Source organism: Tiliqua scincoides, chromosome 2 (genome assembly GCF_035046505.1).
Source record: "Tiliqua scincoides isolate rTilSci1 chromosome 2, rTilSci1.hap2, whole genome shotgun sequence".
Lineage (NCBI taxonomy): Eukaryota > Metazoa > Chordata > Lepidosauria > Squamata > Scincidae > Tiliqua > Tiliqua scincoides.
Genome location: NC_089822.1, coordinates 19,719,545 through 19,737,161, shown reverse-complemented (window position 1 = coordinate 19,737,161; position 17,617 = coordinate 19,719,545). Strand labels below are relative to the sequence as shown.

At 40.6% G+C, this 17,617-nt stretch overlaps 1 protein-coding gene across 1 annotated transcript in view; it reads left to right on the top strand.

The window, feature by feature from the left end:
* Positions 1-17,617, top strand: part of HCN1 (hyperpolarization activated cyclic nucleotide gated potassium channel 1) — a 196,717-nt gene that overhangs the window by 112,805 nt on the left and 66,295 nt on the right. Inside the window, exon 4 of the mRNA XM_066616191.1 lies at positions 10,718-10,936. Within this exon, the coding sequence (XP_066472288.1) occupies positions 10,718-10,936 (219 nt within the window). The remainder of the gene's footprint in view (positions 1-10,717; positions 10,937-17,617) is intronic.

The window sequence follows — 17,617 nt, the reverse complement described above, 5'->3', positions numbered from 1 at the left end:
TTTCCGGCCCCCAACACAATGTCAGAGAGATGTTGTGGCCCTCCTGCCAAAAACTTTGAGCACCCCTGCGCTAGATTATGAACCATGTTCATAATATTTATGTTCAATATTTTGCCATACTTTACCATTGAAAGTATGGGTACATCTTTGAAAAGATGATGATGGTATAAGCCAATGGTCCCCAACTTTTTAGTGCCTGGACCAACTTTTTATAATGAAACTCTATTGAGAACCACCTAACTTTACAAGACTTTTTTAAAAAGTTGCACTTTACCTGTCACTCAAGTTCTTTTAACTCTGGTAGTGAGCACTACCTTCTGGGGCTCCTTCTGGGGCATTTGTGAGCTCTACATTCACAAATTGGGACTATTCTGGTGGCCTTTCATCCCCTTTGACTGTCCTTTGATAGGAGCCAAGGCATAGTTGCCTACTCACAAGTAAACACACAAGTGTGGCTCAGTTTTGCTTTTCATAGATCTCAATACAGTTTCCTGGTCAGCTGTTAGCTTGTCAGTTTTGCGACCCACCAAAAATCAGGTTGCATCTCATTGTCGGGTCCCAACCCACAGTTTGGGAACCACTGGTAAAAGCAGATATTGAGGAAATATCCATGGTGACATCCTGTAAGAGGGAAGTGGGGAAGCCCATCCTACTATGCTTTGATTCCAAAACCATTTTTTACATCTACTGTTACATTTTGGGCATCTTTTCTTTGGAATGATGCATATGCAGGTCACCTTGCAGTCAGTCATATGTGCTTAGCTCTGCCATATTCATACCAAACTTTGTGCCCAGTATTAGATTTCTGCAGCTTATTATATGAAATTTTCAGCAGCTTTCATTTCCTTACATTCTTTTGCATCTTTTCCACTGAAGATGTTACACAGTATGCATGTGTGTATTAAGAAAACACTGTAAATGCATACCTATTGATTTGCTTGTATATAGGGTAGTGTCAAGGTTCATTTTGGAGGATTGTTTTACTTTGTGTGTACATAAGTCCTTACGCGCTGGTAAAATATCACACACACACACAAAAAGAATTTTGAATTAAGATTTTATGTAGAATCACCTCAAATTTCATTTGTTGCCATGCTTTATCAGTGCAAAACAAGTGCATGTGTGCAGATCAAATGCATATTGCATTGGTACACTATCTCAGAAGAAAAGTTTTGATGCAGTTATACATACAGTCATATTATGGCTGATTTAAAAACAAAATAAAACAGGAAATGACCTTCTAATGCCTCTTTCAGGCTTTAGAAGACTGCATGCAGCCTCCCTGGACCTCAGAACCAGGCATCCTCTTTTTCCAGGACATGTGCTCTTTTTAAGCCTCGTGTCTTAGAAGAGAACATAAATGTCTTCCTTTTCCCTGTCCGTAGGTAGCACATAACCTTCTTGTAATTAATTAATTCTATGTAATAAAATTATATGTAGTATAGTTTCAATTTTAATTATCGGTAACATAGTGTTTAAAATAAGCACATGAAATCAATTTAAGAGTGTTTTTAGCTTTTGTATTGTCATGGCCTACATTTTTCTTGGATGTCCTACATTTTGGGGTGACTGGTCCTCTTTTGGAATTATGATATCTGATCACCCTGGTCAGAGCACCCTCCAAACGTGACCAGAGTTGTGTTCAGAGAGTACAGGTTTGGTCCTCAGTGTGGGGCAAGGGACACACGTTGAGTCAAATCCATGGGTGCAAAATCTGCAGATGACAAGGTCCAATGTATATATTAGCTGAACTGGGTCCCAGTACACATTAGCAGTGCTGAAGTACTGTGGGGAAAGACACAAAAGAACTAAAGTCTATGGCAAACTATTTGAACAGTCTCTATGTGCACTTCCCAGTCTTCCCAAAGTACTCCTGAAAGGTATGCTTCCTTTTCCAACCTTTTTTCTTTCTCCAAACCTGAAGCACGTCCTGGTCTATTTTGTTCTGCTGCTTGTGAATGACTGAATTAACAACAACATTTGCATCTTTTTTATTTTTAGAAGTACCAGTGTAGTTTCCTTTAAAGAGCCCTTGCAGGTGGGTTCTATATTTGCTCTTCAAGGTAATTTTGTAGATCATCTTGTAATCAGAACATTATCGCTGCAGACGTGGACAGATATTTTATGCTGTTGCTCAGAAAGGTGCCGATATGATTGCTAAGCAGTTCTGCAGAGTCTGGTGGCATTACCATTATTCTGTTAGTTGAGCAGCTGTCCCATGAATCATTACTGTGGGGTTGTACAGAGTAGATTATGGATCTACAAATGGTGAAGCTGAATGGGGCAGTGGCATAGCTAGAGGGGGGTGCAAAGTGCTAAGTTTTGCAGGGAGCCTCACCGTGGTGTGCAGGCGGCCCCTCCCTCTCCCTTTCGGAGTCATTCTGGGCAGGGGGAGCAAAATGGATGCATTTGCCTCAGTTTTGCTTTCACAGCCAGAGTGGCTCTGAAGGGGAGAGGCCGCTGCCCATCCCCCTGCAGAGTCCCCCCCTCTCCGGGTGCAGATGGCTCCTTTGCCTCTTCTGTCTGCCTGGGTGACTGCGGAGATCAGGCGAGGGGGCGATTCATGCATGATTTTGGGACACAAATTTCTTGCCTTATAGGCGAATATCTGTGGTAAATTGCAATCCTATATATATACTTACCTGGGAATAAACCCATTGAACTCAGTGGGATTTACTTCTATAGTAGACATGAATATGATTCCTCTGTTAGTCACATAATGCTATTTCGCTCTATCAGAGATGTAGGCTGCAATCCTAACCCCACTTTCCTGAGAGTAAGCCCCATGGAACAAAATAACTTTTTGTAGACCTGGTTAGGATTGTGCCCGTAGTCATTTTGTTTTCTTATGTCTAACTTCAGCAATACTGTTGAGTTTCACAGTGGAATGTCTGGTTTGTGTAGGTCTAACAAAAATCTTCTGAATTATGCCAGTTGAGTTGCAAAGTACTAACCACACCAGTCCAGGGTGGGTTGCAGTGGCCTGAGGTCTGACTCTCATGTACACTTTTTAGCAAAACAAACTGCGTTGATTTTGTGAGTGTTTATTCTTCCAAGCCACTCCCCTCTCTCTGACATTGTGCTGCCTTTGCTTTTCTCTTTTAAAATTATAAAGCAGAAATAGAATGAAAACATTCATACAGTATTTAAGCGCATGCTTACTTTGCACTTTTCTCAGTAAATTTCTATGAATGACTCAAAAATATATTATTTGTGTGCCTATTTGATTCTCTGTTTCAAGCTCTGATTGTTGCATTCAGCATCTACTTGCATTAATTAATTCCTAAGTCATAGTAATATTGTACATTGCTATAAAGATTGAGGAAGTAAGTGCTCCACATCCTGTGGTTCCCATGGCTTTTTTAAAATTATTTCTGCAAAATGTATCGTTTTGCCTCGCCTCAGAGATATTGTGCCTATTTTGGTTTATGTAAACGGCTTCTATTACCCTGGGGGACTTTCATTTGCACATTTTGAAAACAGAGCATGCTGTGGAGTAGCCAGTCAGGTTTATATCACTTCACTCCTTCAACTGTCTCCAAGACATGTTACTATATAAAACTTTGGAGTCATCTGTTTTTTGTTTTATCAATTACTATTTCAAATTTTTGTGTGATGGTAGCCTTTGAACTGCAGTTTGTTGTATAATGGCTTGGTTACTAAGAAAGTACAGTCAGTTCTCTTGCAGTGGTTCTCAGACTTTTTAACACTGGGACCCACTTTTTAGAATGACAATCTGTAGAGACTTGCCAGAAGTGGTGTCATTAATCTGGATGTGATGTCATGGCCAGAACCGACATCATCAAGCAAGAAAATTTTTTTACAATTCGAGGCTGCAATCCTATCCACACTTACGTGGGAATAAGCCCCATTGGCTATCATTATTAAAAGCATATGCACAGTTAACAGTAACCTGTTAAAAGTACAGATCTGTCACATTTCCCCAAAAGCAGTCACATTCCATGGTAGCATCCATTCATTTCAAAATATTGAAATGAATGGGGACCAGGGTGACCAGATACGGTGGAGGACAAAGTGCCTATACCTTTAACTATTGTATAGAAGAGGAGAATTTTAGCAGGTGCAGCTCAATATGGAAGGCTTTAAATAGCTGCACCAGCCAAATTTCCCTATTCTATACAATGATTAAAGGTATAGGCACTCTGTCCTCCATTGTATCTGCTCACCCTGATGGGGACCCACTTGAACTGGGCTCACTATCCACCTAGTGGGTCCTGACCCACAGTTTGAGAAACACTGCTTAGAGAACTGCTTCCAGACATGCCCCACCATATTGGGCACCGCCTTGGGGACTCCAGCTGAACCGTCACAACTCTGGCAGTGATGATAGGCAGTTGATGAGAGATCTCTGGAAGACTGCCTGAGGTCTGGGCTGGGGCAAGCCTAATAATAATAATAATAATACAGTTATTTATATACCGCCTCTCTTGGTCGTCAGATTTCTCCTCAGACTTTATTCAAGGCGGTTTACATAGGCAGGCTATTTAAATCCCCATAGGGATTTTTACAATTGAAAGAAGGTTCTATCTTTCAAGAACCACAACATTTCAGATGTTTCTTTCTGATCTGGTTTCACATTCTGGCCTCCATCCTCCCACGCTCAGAGCAGATGGAATAACTCGGCTCAGCTTGTCAGCTGCTTCAAGGTCACATGGTGCCGGTGGCCTCGAACTGGCGACCTGCGGATGTTATCTTCAGGCAAACGGAGGCTCTACCCTTTAGACCAGACCTCCTGCCCAGGGAAGAAGCCAAGAGATAGGTGGAGGTGGAGAATGCGTGAAGCAACTCTCTCCCCACTGCTGAACTCTGAGAAGGCCTTGTTGTTGAGCCAGCAGTCTTCAACAAGTTGAAGGATAGCCAGCATGGAGAAATTGCCATTGCTACAACCTTCAGTGCATCTAGGGATGCAAGCACAGAGGAGGAATAATCAGATGTTTGGAGATATTGATGAGCCCTCCTTATCACGCAGCTCAGTAGACTTTAAATTAAGATTCTGGTTCATGAAGTTCATAGAATGTACGGTGAAGAGAGTGCCTCTGGAACTCTCTGGAACCATTTTTCCCATAGGTGCCGCTAATTCAGAATCCACTAGGTTTTCCAGGAATGTAACCCTAACGGATAATAAGAACTGACTGTATGTCACATCTTTTTAATTATTTAAGAGACTGGTGTGGAAAAAAAATTAATTGTTGTCTGGAGATCGAATGGGTGAGGGAGGATATAGTCCTCTCTCCAGTTCCATAGAAAACTTTTCATAATACAGTATACATAGACTATTCATTGGTAAAACTGAAACAGGTATAAATGAACTTACATTGTTTCTACAGGAGGCACTGTTGACTGTATAATAAATGTTCTACATTGCATCCACATTATATATCTAAAATTTGGTACGTATGTAATACAAGGACTGTGATTACTAGACAAGCCTGAAAATGAACCATTTTCACCTTAGGGCTGAGCTGAATAAGGAGACGCTTTCTTCAAAGACTGTCATTAGCTGGGAAAAGCATCTTCTCTGTGGGCAAAGTTTTGTTGCGGTGGGGTGGAGGGTGACCCTGAGAACAGAGAAAAAACTATTTTCCCAGTCAGAGTGAGAGCAGGAAGGATCATCCTTACTTGGCTTCATCTTTCGTTGGCTTTGTGATGGTATCATATAACCAATCAGATTTCACTGTGTGGCATTGTGAGGGACTACTCAATTCCCTTGATTGGCAGAAATGATAGAAAGAAGTCCCAGTTTAAAAGAAAAAATGAATTGTGCTAAGGCATCTGATAATCAAGCAGCAAACAGGCCATACACATAATAGTTTGTGTTTGTTTTTAAGGAAAGCAAGGGGGAACTTGAGGGCTCATTTGCCAGTCATGTTCATGTGCAAGTGTTCTGCCCAGCCCTGATTGACCTCTCACAATCAAAGCTGTAATATGATAATAACGAGAGCCATTGCCCCAACCCAGAGCAAGTTAAGACACACATGGGAAGGCATGTTGAGCTGCAGTCATTCTCTTGTCCCCATCATGTGCTTGAGTCATCTTTTTGAATCACTGTGAGTGGAGAAGAGAACTTCCAGGAACAACATGTGACATGCACACAGTGGCATAGCTAGAGGGGATGCAAAGCATTAAGTTTTGCAGGGAGCCTCACCGTGGCATGTAAGCGGTCCCTCCCCTTTGGAGCCATTCCGGGCAGTGGGAGCAAAATGGAGGCATTTGCCTCTGTTTTCGTCCCACCACCCAGAATGGCTCTGAATGGGAGGGGCTGCTTGCACACTGGGGTGAGGTGAAAGTGGTGAAAGTGGACAGGCCCACAGGCTGGAACAGCCCTGTGAAAAGAGATGGTGGCTGGCTTATTTGTCTGAATAATTAATTCTTGTGGCAGAGGAACATGTGTACTGCTAGATTCTCTTAACTCTGTTTACTACTTTCCTTTGGGAAATGAATTTGAAATGGTGGTTGGCTATGGATACAGGTGTGCCTCACTTAACAAATGGGGATAAGTTCTCCAATCCCCAGTGTTATGCGATTAGGTTGTTAAGTGAACATTCAGCCCAATTTAGTGCCTTTGTTGTGTAAACAGACATTCCTTGCCAGATAATTGCTGTCTGCCCGCAGGCTACTGGAGATCAATTGCCTCATTTTTGCATTAAGAGCCTCTTTGTTGTGTAAACAGACACTCACTGTCTCATTAAGAGCATCTTTGTTGTGCTCTGACCACCTTCATTAAGCGGAAGTATATTAAGTGAGGCACACCTGAAGTTATATAATTTTTTTAAATAGCATTCTTAAATGTTGGAGCCATAGATTTTTTTTCTCATCTCATTGTAGTTCCCCCCCCCTTTTTTTAGGTTACGCCTTTAAAAAATGGCTTGTTCCATGAATTCAGGAACTGCTCCCATGAGAAAACAGCCCACAGAGTAACAGCAAAATTAATAGCATTTGTGCTCAAAATATCATCACAGAAACTATTAATTTCCTCCTTTTTTTTTTTGCTTTGGGTCATTAATTTGGCAAACCCACCCCACCAGATTCTGACAGCTGGAACTATTCTGCCTTAACAACAAAAGTGATGGAGGGAAAGGAAAGCCTCATCTAGGCAATAACCTTCAAGCTTCAAAATTCCTAAATCAATTTGTATCTGAATGCGTGGGTATGGATGAGTGATGAGGAGCCTTGCCTAAGGGACACAACTGCTCTGTGGCAATAGGACTGATTTGCTTGACAAAGAAAAGATTCTCCAAGGAATAACCTCATTAAACTCAAGTAAGCTGAAAACACCATTAAACAACAGATGGTTACCTGATTTGGTGCCTGTTTTTTAGAAAAGGAGGATGGGGAATGCATGCCTTCACCTGTGATACTGCATTAATCATCCCTCCCTAACCCAGTGACAGTAAAAGTGTTGCCATCTGCTATGGTCAAATACAGGAGAGGGTGTGGCCTGGGTGAATGTTAAGGATAAATTCAGGATGCGCTTTTTGAAGGGGTGGATTTTATTACAGCCTTTGGGGGCGCAGGCTCAGTGTTTTCCAATGGTTCATGTCCTCCAGTCCCTGCTCTATTCTGTCACTGTGGAGCTTGTTCTGCAATGTACCTTCATAGTGGAGAGTGAGAGGGAATATTTGCTTTTGTGTCCTGCACATGGACAGTTTCATGTGGGATGGGTGAATAGGGAGAGAATCTGCAATGACATCACCAGGATTGGAAAAGAAAAATAATTTATAGTTCCCTCAAATTTTGATCATATCCTATGCCTTCAGGAAATTGGCCATAACCCTAGAAATATTAGAAATATTGGTTTTCCATGGTATTGTACTGTAATTACAGCTATATTCATGGGTTTTTTTTCCCCACCTTCCACTTTTTATCCAGATTTTATTCACTAAAGATATGAAAAAAACAAAGGACAGTTGGGGATCTGGGATCTGAAAAATTGTACATTGGAAGGGGCTCCTTTAAGAGGGAGGCCTTAGTGTGGGATTTATTATTATTATTATTATTATTATTATTATTATTATTATTTATTAACAGTATTTATATACCACTAGTTCACAAAGCAGTTTACAGAGAAATCAAATAACCAATGGCTCCCTGTCCCAAAAGGGCTCACAATGTAAAAGATGCAAAACACCAGCAGACAGCCACCAGAAAAGACACTGCTAGGGGGGAAGAGAGCCAGTTACTCTCCCCCTGCTAAACAAAAGAGAAGCACCCACTTAAAAAATGGTTCTTACCCAGTTAGCAAGGGTTTACAGTTGTTGTGGCTAACGTTGACTGGATAAGGGTCATTATGTGGATGCCACAGACCCTTAAACTCTGAAAATGCGCTGTGGTTGAAACACAGTGTGCTGAACAAGACTTTTAAATTAAAGCTTAGACTTGGTAAACTAATTGTAGATAATCACTCATCACTGTTTTTTGCAAACGTGAAGATTTTCTAGTGTCTCAACTTGATTATGTAATCACTCTTGGATAAACAGCTTTGGTATTTGTCACAATTATTGTCTTCAATAGTTTATTTCCCCCTCAAATTAATGTTATTCTGTTTTAATCTGTTAAAACCGATTACTACTAATCTGAAGCCAGCGATAAACTTACTGTCAGGCAGGAAATTAAATGCCCCCTTTTGAAGGTAGATGGGTTTCTGATTTTTTTTCTTTTTTTTCCTTTCTATTTTTTCCTCTGAGGAACAGAATAGCTTTTACTATTTAAATACGAGCTATTTTACTAGCTCGTATTTAATTATACTTCTTGTAGGAGGCCTTGTGGGAGGGGGGAGATGATGGTATCAACACAAATTTTGTGGTGATCCTGAGAACCAAAACTAAATAAGACTACAGCCCAATATTGCAAACCTTCCTTCCTTCCTTCCTTCCTTTCTTTCTCAGAAGTGTCTCTCAGATTTCATTAGGTCATCCTAGTTTATGTATTTAAGATTTCAGTCTTTAATGTACGCAACACAAACTTTCTGATAATTCAGAATATTTTTCTGAATCAACCCCAAAGTCAAAGATATTGTTTAAAAAAATTTCTTACCCATGACTTTTTCAAATGTATGTGAAAGACATGTGCATGTGCTAGATCCACCACAAACGACCTTCACTATCCATGCAGGAAAGGCAAGGTTCACAGGCAATAATCTCAGCCACACAGTTTGTACCAGAGGCTGTCCTCACAATTCAGATTGACAGTAGACATGTTGGATAATAACATGCACTGATAGCAAGGTCAAGTTGTTGTGGCATGTCTCAGACTCTCCTTGTGGGACATGAGAGTAAATAAGAAGATGCACAGGGAGTGCACCTATCCCTTCACCACAACTCCATGGGGCTTAGTCCAGAGTAAACTTTAGTAAACTACAGATCACATCACAGGGGCTGGGCAGGGGTCTTTTATCTCTTCTCCCTTCCCAATCTTCCTAGCTTCTGTTTCATACAGAGGGCCGAAGTTAGTGTTCAGGGCTCCAACTGAGGGCCGGAAGTGATGTCATTAAGCAGCGAATGGCCAGAAATCAGACCCTGTTCTCCTATAGAAACTCATTAACTGCAAATGACAGAAGAGAATGTACGCAAATCTTGATCATATTTCAAGATTTGGGAAAGCCCAATTTTCATGTGGGCTGCCATTTCAGCTGTAACACTTCTGCAGCTGAGAGCCTGAGGGCCAGATAAAAAGCTTATGTTTGACACCCCTGGTCTATACCTTTTGATAGAATGCAGACATTTCAACATGGTTTTTTTCCACTGCATTCTGCTGTAAATTATGCATTGAATGGTATATAACACGATGGTATTCCTACAAATTGTGATTTTAGCAATTTTGGTCACTTGTGGTGTCACCCCCCCGGGTGTCACCTTACTAACACCATATTGGTTCCATGCTGTGTCATAATAGCATCTCATTAGGTCTTTGAAACTCAGTCTCATTGGTACGTTTTGAATTAAAAAAATGTCCTTTTTTGTTGCATAAGACAGTTGCATTTTTGTTTTCTAGTTTTTTGGCCATAACTTTTGATAGAATGGAGATATTGCATTTTGCTGTAAATAACACATTGAATTGTATATAATATGATGATATTATTCCTACAAACTGCAATTTTAGCTATTTTGGTCACTAGTGCACATAAGCCCCCCTCCCCGTGTGCGTCAGCTGGTGCAGCCCGCACCTGCCTTAGTGAAGCCACTGCCACGTCGCCATTCTTTAGCTCTTCTCTGGTTTGGGGGCTTCTGCCCTCAGCAGTGTCAAGAATCCTGAGCTCCTGAAACAGAAGCAATAGAGGTTTTGTTATCTATATAAGCATTTTGAAGACGGGGGAAAGAAAGTAATTTTCTTTCTGCATTTATTTATTCATTTATTTGCTTTCCTGTATGTTTCTAAATAATATCTACAGTACTATACACAACAGTGGAAATGGCAAGGAAGGGAAGGTATAAATATCCAAGTAAATCAATATCATAGCATTGATGGGTTCAACCCTTGCAGATTGTGAGAAAATGTGCACATGCGAGTGGCTGGGGTAGCAGCTCTAATCCAGCATTTTGGAGTATAGGAGAGTGTGTGTGGGTGTGTTTCTGTTTATCAAGGATGCATTACAAGGATGTTCCTTAATATGAATAGACTGTAATTTTCCTGTTAAATAGGTTCAGGTACATTTGTTATCTGTACTCTTGGTAAGGCTGTGCTCTCTCTCTCTTTTCAGAATGATTCCTGGGGGAAGCAATACTCATATGCACTCTTCAAAGCCATGAGCCATATGCTTTGCATTGGTTACGGAGCCAGAGCCCCTGTCAGCATGTCAGATCTTTGGATAACCATGCTGAGTATGATTGTGGGAGCCACCTGTTACGCCATGTTTGTGGGCCATGCCACAGCCCTAATTCAATCTTTGGATTCTTCGCGGCGTCAGTATCAAGAGAAGGTAAAATGCTTTGAAATATGACTCCTTTGTCTCCAAGGCTGCTTGTTGCTCAACTGGGTCAAAACTGAAATGATTATAGAAATCATTCAGGCAATCAGTTGCTGTAAGAAATGGTATATTTTGGCCTGATTCAATGACTGTTCACGTGCCCGTTCACATAATTTAACAACAGGTGGTAATACTGCAGTCTTTGCCGTCTGGAATGTGGAATTTGCCATCTTCGCTATCTGAAATTTTTGTAATGTGTGATGATGAGATAAGGGATGATGAGTTACGAGCTACCAGGGATGGGAACTCAAGTCAGGTGACTCAAATCCAAATAACAAAAACACACATTTTTCGCTGACTCATGCGGACTCGAGTCACGTGTGTCAAACACTTGGGCAAAGTCTGAGGCAGCAGAGTCAGGAATCACCGTGCAGGTGGGCGACTCGAGTCTTCCAGAAACGGCTTGGGGTGCTGCCAGCACCTCTTTGTGCCGCTTCCATGTTGCCCTGAAGACCTCGTGTGCTGATCCGGAAGCCAGGCATTCATCTGCGCGACCAGAAGCAGGGTATGTTATGTTCAGTCAGGAGGCAGAGACAGGGCTGCGAGTGGCGGGAAACAGCTAATGGGGGGGAAGGTTGGGTATTGAATTGCAAAATAGAATTGGGTATCGATTTCGTGTCTGGGGGAGAGGAGGAGCAATTTTTGGCCATAGGGACAAGTGGATTTTGCAAGCAGGGTGCAGGAGGAGGCATGGGTAGCCGGGGGAGGCGGTTCCTGGAGCAATAAAAGGAGGCACCCACGACTCATGTGCTCATTTATCAGTTGATCGCTCTCACACAGCAATAGTTGGTTTCCCTGCGCACTGCCTTTCTTGCTCGTTCCCAACACAGTGCCCAGGCAGTGTTCCTTAGTTTTTGGATAGGCAGGCAGGGCAGGGTTGTGGGGTCTGGAGACTCATGACTCAACTTGAGTCAATCCGCTCTGGACTCACCTATCCCTCCGAGCTACTACAAATCTAATAATTTGTGTAAATAGTCATTTCCACACCCAACTCATGGTAACATCACCTAAGCTAATTATTCATCTAAATCCATCCACAGATTATGGGTTATATAAAGTGATGGTGGTTTCCACCCTCCTTACTGAGTGAATCAAGCAAAAGATATTTCTCTTTTGTTTATAACGTAGACATTGGTTTCATCCTGTATCCCAGAAAATTGCCTAACTCTTATTTCCTTTGTTTTCCCTCTACTAACTATTCCGTTATGCACAAACATGCAGCTGTCTCCACCTATGGGTAATTCTGATCTTCTGTTTGGAAATTATTAATACAGATTTAGAGTGCAGTATTAATTAGAGGCAGTAAATGTTGATTAAAGCTTCAATGGAGTGTTGAAAAAATGAAATTTGATATCATTTCCAAAAACAGAACTGGTCAAGTTACTGATCTGTTGAGGAGTGAACTCTTTTCAGGTAGCTCATACTGCAGAGACATCCAGGGTCATAATTCATCTTTGCAGATGCAAGACAGTTATGTGATTGTCAAGTACAGGCAGATTATGGGTCTTTGAGCAGGTGCATCCTTAAAACTCAGTTATACAGTGACACAGATCAAGAAGTAGAAGAGAAGCCGTTACTGCAACAAGGGGGGGCAGCTGTGGCAGATTTTGTCTTTCCTCCTCATGTGGCAGGGCTGCATCATGTCAGGCCCCACAAATTTCTGCATCCACACTGTGTGTAAGACTGAAAGAATGTGGGTGGTGAAGGACATAACTGAGAATGTGAAACATACTTGCCTACTGAGAAACAGAAATGGTATGATATGATTTAATAATTTCCGATTAAAATGGGGGAAAATTATCTCAGTATTGGACTACATTTGTTAGATGCTTAATATAAGAACATAAGAAGAGTCCCGCTGGATCAGGCCAAAGGCCTATCTAGTCCACGTTCCTGTATCTCACAGTGACCCACCAAAGGCTTCAGGGAAGCGCACAAGACAACAAGACACAACCTGCGTCCTGGTGCCCTTCCTTGCATCTGGCAGTCTGAGGTAGCCTGCCTCTAAAACCAGGAGCTTGCACATACCTACTATGACTTGTAACCCATGATTGACTTTTCCTCCAGAAATTTGTCCAATCCCCTCTTAAAGGCATCTAGGCAAGATGCCATCACTACTTCCTGTGGCAAGGAGTCCCAGAGACTAATTACACACTAGGTAAAGAAATATTTTCTTTTGTCTGTCCTAACTCTCCCAACACTCAATTTTAGTTGATGTCCCCTGGTTCTGGTGTTTATGTGGGAGGGAAAAGAGTATCTCTCTATCAACTCTATCCATCTCCTGCATAATTTTGTATATTTCAATCATGCCCCCCCCCCAGGTGCCTCTTTTCTAGACTGAAAAGCCCCAAGCGCTGCAGCCTTTCCTCAAAAGGGAGGTGCCCCATCCCAGTAATCATTTTGGCTGATCTCTTCTGCACCTTTTCCATTTCCACTATATCCTTTTTGAAATGTGACGACCAGAACTGAACACAATACTCCAGGTGTGGCCTTACCATTAATTTGTACAATGGCATTATCATATTAACCATCTTATTCTCAATACCTTTTCTGATTATCCCAAGCGTGGAATTAGATTTCCACCATGGCACATTGAGTCAACACTTTCATTGATTCATATAACATCATTAGATTTTTTTCTGTGATTTTGTGTGCTGAACTGTGACTACTAATACTTATATTTATTAGTATTGTGCCGCTCACTTTGTTTTATATTATTATGAAACTAAAAGTGTATTCAATGAATATATATATACTAGGCAGTAAGTCCCACTGTGTTCAGTGGGGCTTACTCTTAGGTAATCATGCATTGAATTACAGCCCCAAAAATATTTCTTAAAGGAAATCTTTAAAGAAAAATAGTGGAGATGAAGTGTGTAGAAGAGAGATGGAAAAAGATAAGTACAGAGAAAATGCTTGGGAAATTCAGTTGGGGTCTCTTTTCATATGGTATATTGTAGAATTCAGACACTGATTTTTTTTCCAAGTAATCCTGTGACTAAGATAAAGTTTATAAAAATATATACAATCAACATGTGATTGTCTTGTGTGAAATCAAGTATATTGTACATGCCAATAGCATTCCCAAAGGGTAACAGCACCACATTTTGCAGGGCAACTCAACGTGCTGTGGAAGCTTCCCCTCCCCCTTGCCGTCGGAGCCATTCTGGGCAGAGAGAACAACGCAGAAGCCCCTTTCGCAACCTGGAATGGCTCTGATGGCGTAGCGGAGGGACAGCTTCCATGGGTGTTGAAGTGCCCTGCAAAATGTGCTGCTGTGCTCCCCTCTGGGAGCACTACTGGTACATGGTCAGCCCCCCCCCCCCCAATAGAGAAAAACAATAATTTAAGTAGTGCAGGGGACTCAGTCCACCATTCCTCTTACTTTGTTTATGCCCAGGAGCAAGCCTGAAGTAAGAGAATGATGCTGTTGTACCCTCACGTCTCACATATCTCCTGTGCTGTGCTTTTAGGTCTTAAAGAAACAGTATATATTTGTTGTTTGTAAGGGTGTTTCAGCTATGTGCAATTTTGGCTTTATGGTCCGACCTTGGAACATAACCGACCTTGGAATATAACATAAGATGCAGGCCAACTATACATTTCTCCCTCCTGAAAGCCCATCAGTGATAGATCCTGTTGTCTTATTATATAAGTAGTAATGTAAGATGGGTAGAACATAGCTATATAGCCAAGAAAATGACATTTCATTTTCCAAGAAGGTCACATTCTGTAAAAATGGAGCAATAAACATAATTTAGAAGAGCAGTAATCCAAGTTATGGATTACTATTTTGTAGTGCATAATCTGCGCTGAAGTAAAAGAGACTGACACTTATAGTTTCTTTTACTTCAGCGCAGATTATGCACTACAAATTATTTTTAGGCAAATAATAAGTGTGTTCATATAACGTCATATTTAAAGGATAAAGCTCATAATACATTGCAGTGCAAAGGAGAAGCTCAGAAAAAAAACACCAATAGATTTTGATGCCAACAAGGCACTGTGAAAATTGATGAGTGAATAAACTGAAAATGGGACAGTAAAATAAAACTTCCTCTCTGTTGACAAAAGGCTCAATTGATCTACTAGTAAGGAAGAACTTAAAGGAGTGTTTTGTGAAACACCTTTCAAATGTTAAGTTGCTTGCCTGAGCATTGGGAAAGATAGAACTGAGGGATGTACAAATCATACATGCTCTTTTCACTTCTACCAAAGTTCTTGAACTGTTTTACCTGAAGACAAACCTCAAAATTCATTTTTGCTTTACAGCACAATCCTAACCCAGTGACGGAACAGCCAGGCAGCATGGCCTGCGCTGTAACCAATGCAGGGTTGGATTGCAGAGATTTTTGCTTTTCTGTTCAATATTACAAAAAGGAGGGAATGGATATTGCAGTTGCAGTTATTCATGCAGCAGTGTAAAGCTGTTTCTTTCTTTCTTTTTTTGGTTGGGGAAACTTCAAATTAATCAATGGTGATTAAAGTTATCTAGTAGCTTTTTCAGAAAGATTTAAACAGGAAATGATTTTCATTAATTGAGACAAATGTTTGGGGTAGAAATATGAAAGACCTTTAAGAGAATTAGCTGTGTGTGTACAATTCTGCAGTAGCGTGCATTGTATCGGAAAATCAGGAAAAAACGGATTGCTGCACAACAATGTTCATCAAATTCTTCTGTTCACATGCACCTTGTAACTGTTTAACGCTTTTGTTGGGCTGTATAAGTAAAAACATTTTGTGCATATGCTACTGTTTGCTGTTTTGTGAAAAAAGTAGAATTCTTACTAATAGCAGTGTATCATTTCAATTTAGCTGAAAAACTTTGATGTGTATATAATACTTTTTTCTATCTCCCATGACTCATGGGCCAAGACCTAACATTAGTAAGTCAAGAATGGTGGGGTTTTGCCTTTGATGCCTGATGATGTCTACAGCTATTGTAAGAAGATATGTTGTTTTTAATTCATCAAACAACATTAGTTGTTTTTGAATTTTATGGCCGGTATACCCAGAGATTTTAACCATGAGTGATTAGTCAGTCAGTTAGACTGTACTCTGGGAGTTTCTTTACCTTTTATAGATCTGTGATTTTTTTTTCCTTTCTGTGTATGTGTGTATCTGTGTGTTTTGCCAATCAAGGCTCTGAAAGACTGAGCTAAGATTACAAGTGTGGACAACTGTGAGAATGACAATGGTAAACCAAGATAATAGGCAAGGATGTGTGACTGAAACTCCCTAGAATGACTTGTTTGTTAGATGAAGATAGTAGCTTCGATTATTGGCGGTAGCCAGACACTTGGCCCATATTATACCCATTTTATACCAGCTGAATGGCTTAAAAATCTGCTTCTGTGCTGTTTTTGACCTTCAAAGCCTTCATCAATCTGGGGCCAAGTTTTCTCAAGGACTGTGTGTTCCCATAGAAAATTTGCCCACGCCTTTAGATCGGCATCCAAGGAGTCTGACTTTTGCTGAAATTTATTTGAAGGTGCCTAGAGTCAGGATCTTTTCAGTGTGGCTCCACATCTTTGACCCAGGTGATTTGCCAGGCTCTCTTTTCACCCAGCTTTAGCTAGATGTTGAAGATGCATTTTAATTTGCAAGGCCGCTTCATTCTGATAGTGGATTCAGATGTTCAGCACATGAATTGTAGCTTGCAGTCTCATTTACTTTATTTTTATTTATTTGTTTCTCACATTTTTATACCACCCTTCCTCCAAAGAGCTCAGGGTGGCATGCATAGTTCTTCCCCTTCCTTTTGTCCTCACAACAGTTCTGTAAGGTAGGTGAGGCTGAAAGATAAGGACTGGCCCAAGGTCACCCAGAAAGCTTCATGGCTCAGCACGGATTTGAAACTGGATCTTCCAGGTCTTAAGTACAACTCCAAACCACTATACCATCCTGGTTCCCTCCATGCCACACCCACCTGAGGGTTAACTCCAACTGAACTTGGGGAGACTTACTTCTGAGTTGATCTACTCGCCTTACAAACAATTCATTATAATACAACCTTTATAAAAGCTTCTATTCCCATAATTCTTACCCAGAGTATCAGTGTAGTTCTGTGCCTTCTATTAAGTAACTGCTCTTCTAATCCTTCTTGACATACAGTATTTACATTATATTTTGAAGCTATCTAGCAGAATACAGTTACTCTGAAGTATAAAATAACTGCAATTGTATATAATGCAGTTGGATGTTAATACATTTGGTTGTTAAGAAATTTAGATAAAGCAGTAGCTTTTAAAATTATGAATGTAGTAGAATCTCAAGAGTATAGAATAAAGAAGATGAAAATATTTCTAACCCTTTGAGTATGTTATGATAAGTGCAGTCTTTCCAAGTAGTTTTTGGAGGGTAAATTTATAATCATGTGCTCAAAATCAGGTAGCGTTATACAACTTCATTCTTTTGTAGAAGAGCAAGTAAAGCATTAAATTAAATTTTCACTGGACCTGTTCATATAAGCAAATCCATAAACAAAAGAAACTCTCATTCAAATGAATTTTTTTTTCTTTTTCTTTGCTATGGGTTGCAAGTTTCTTTTGTTCATTCTTTTGCATATTTGTAAACTTCTTTATTGCAACCATTTGGATCTATGTCAATGGCCTTACGCTATTATCCAAAGGA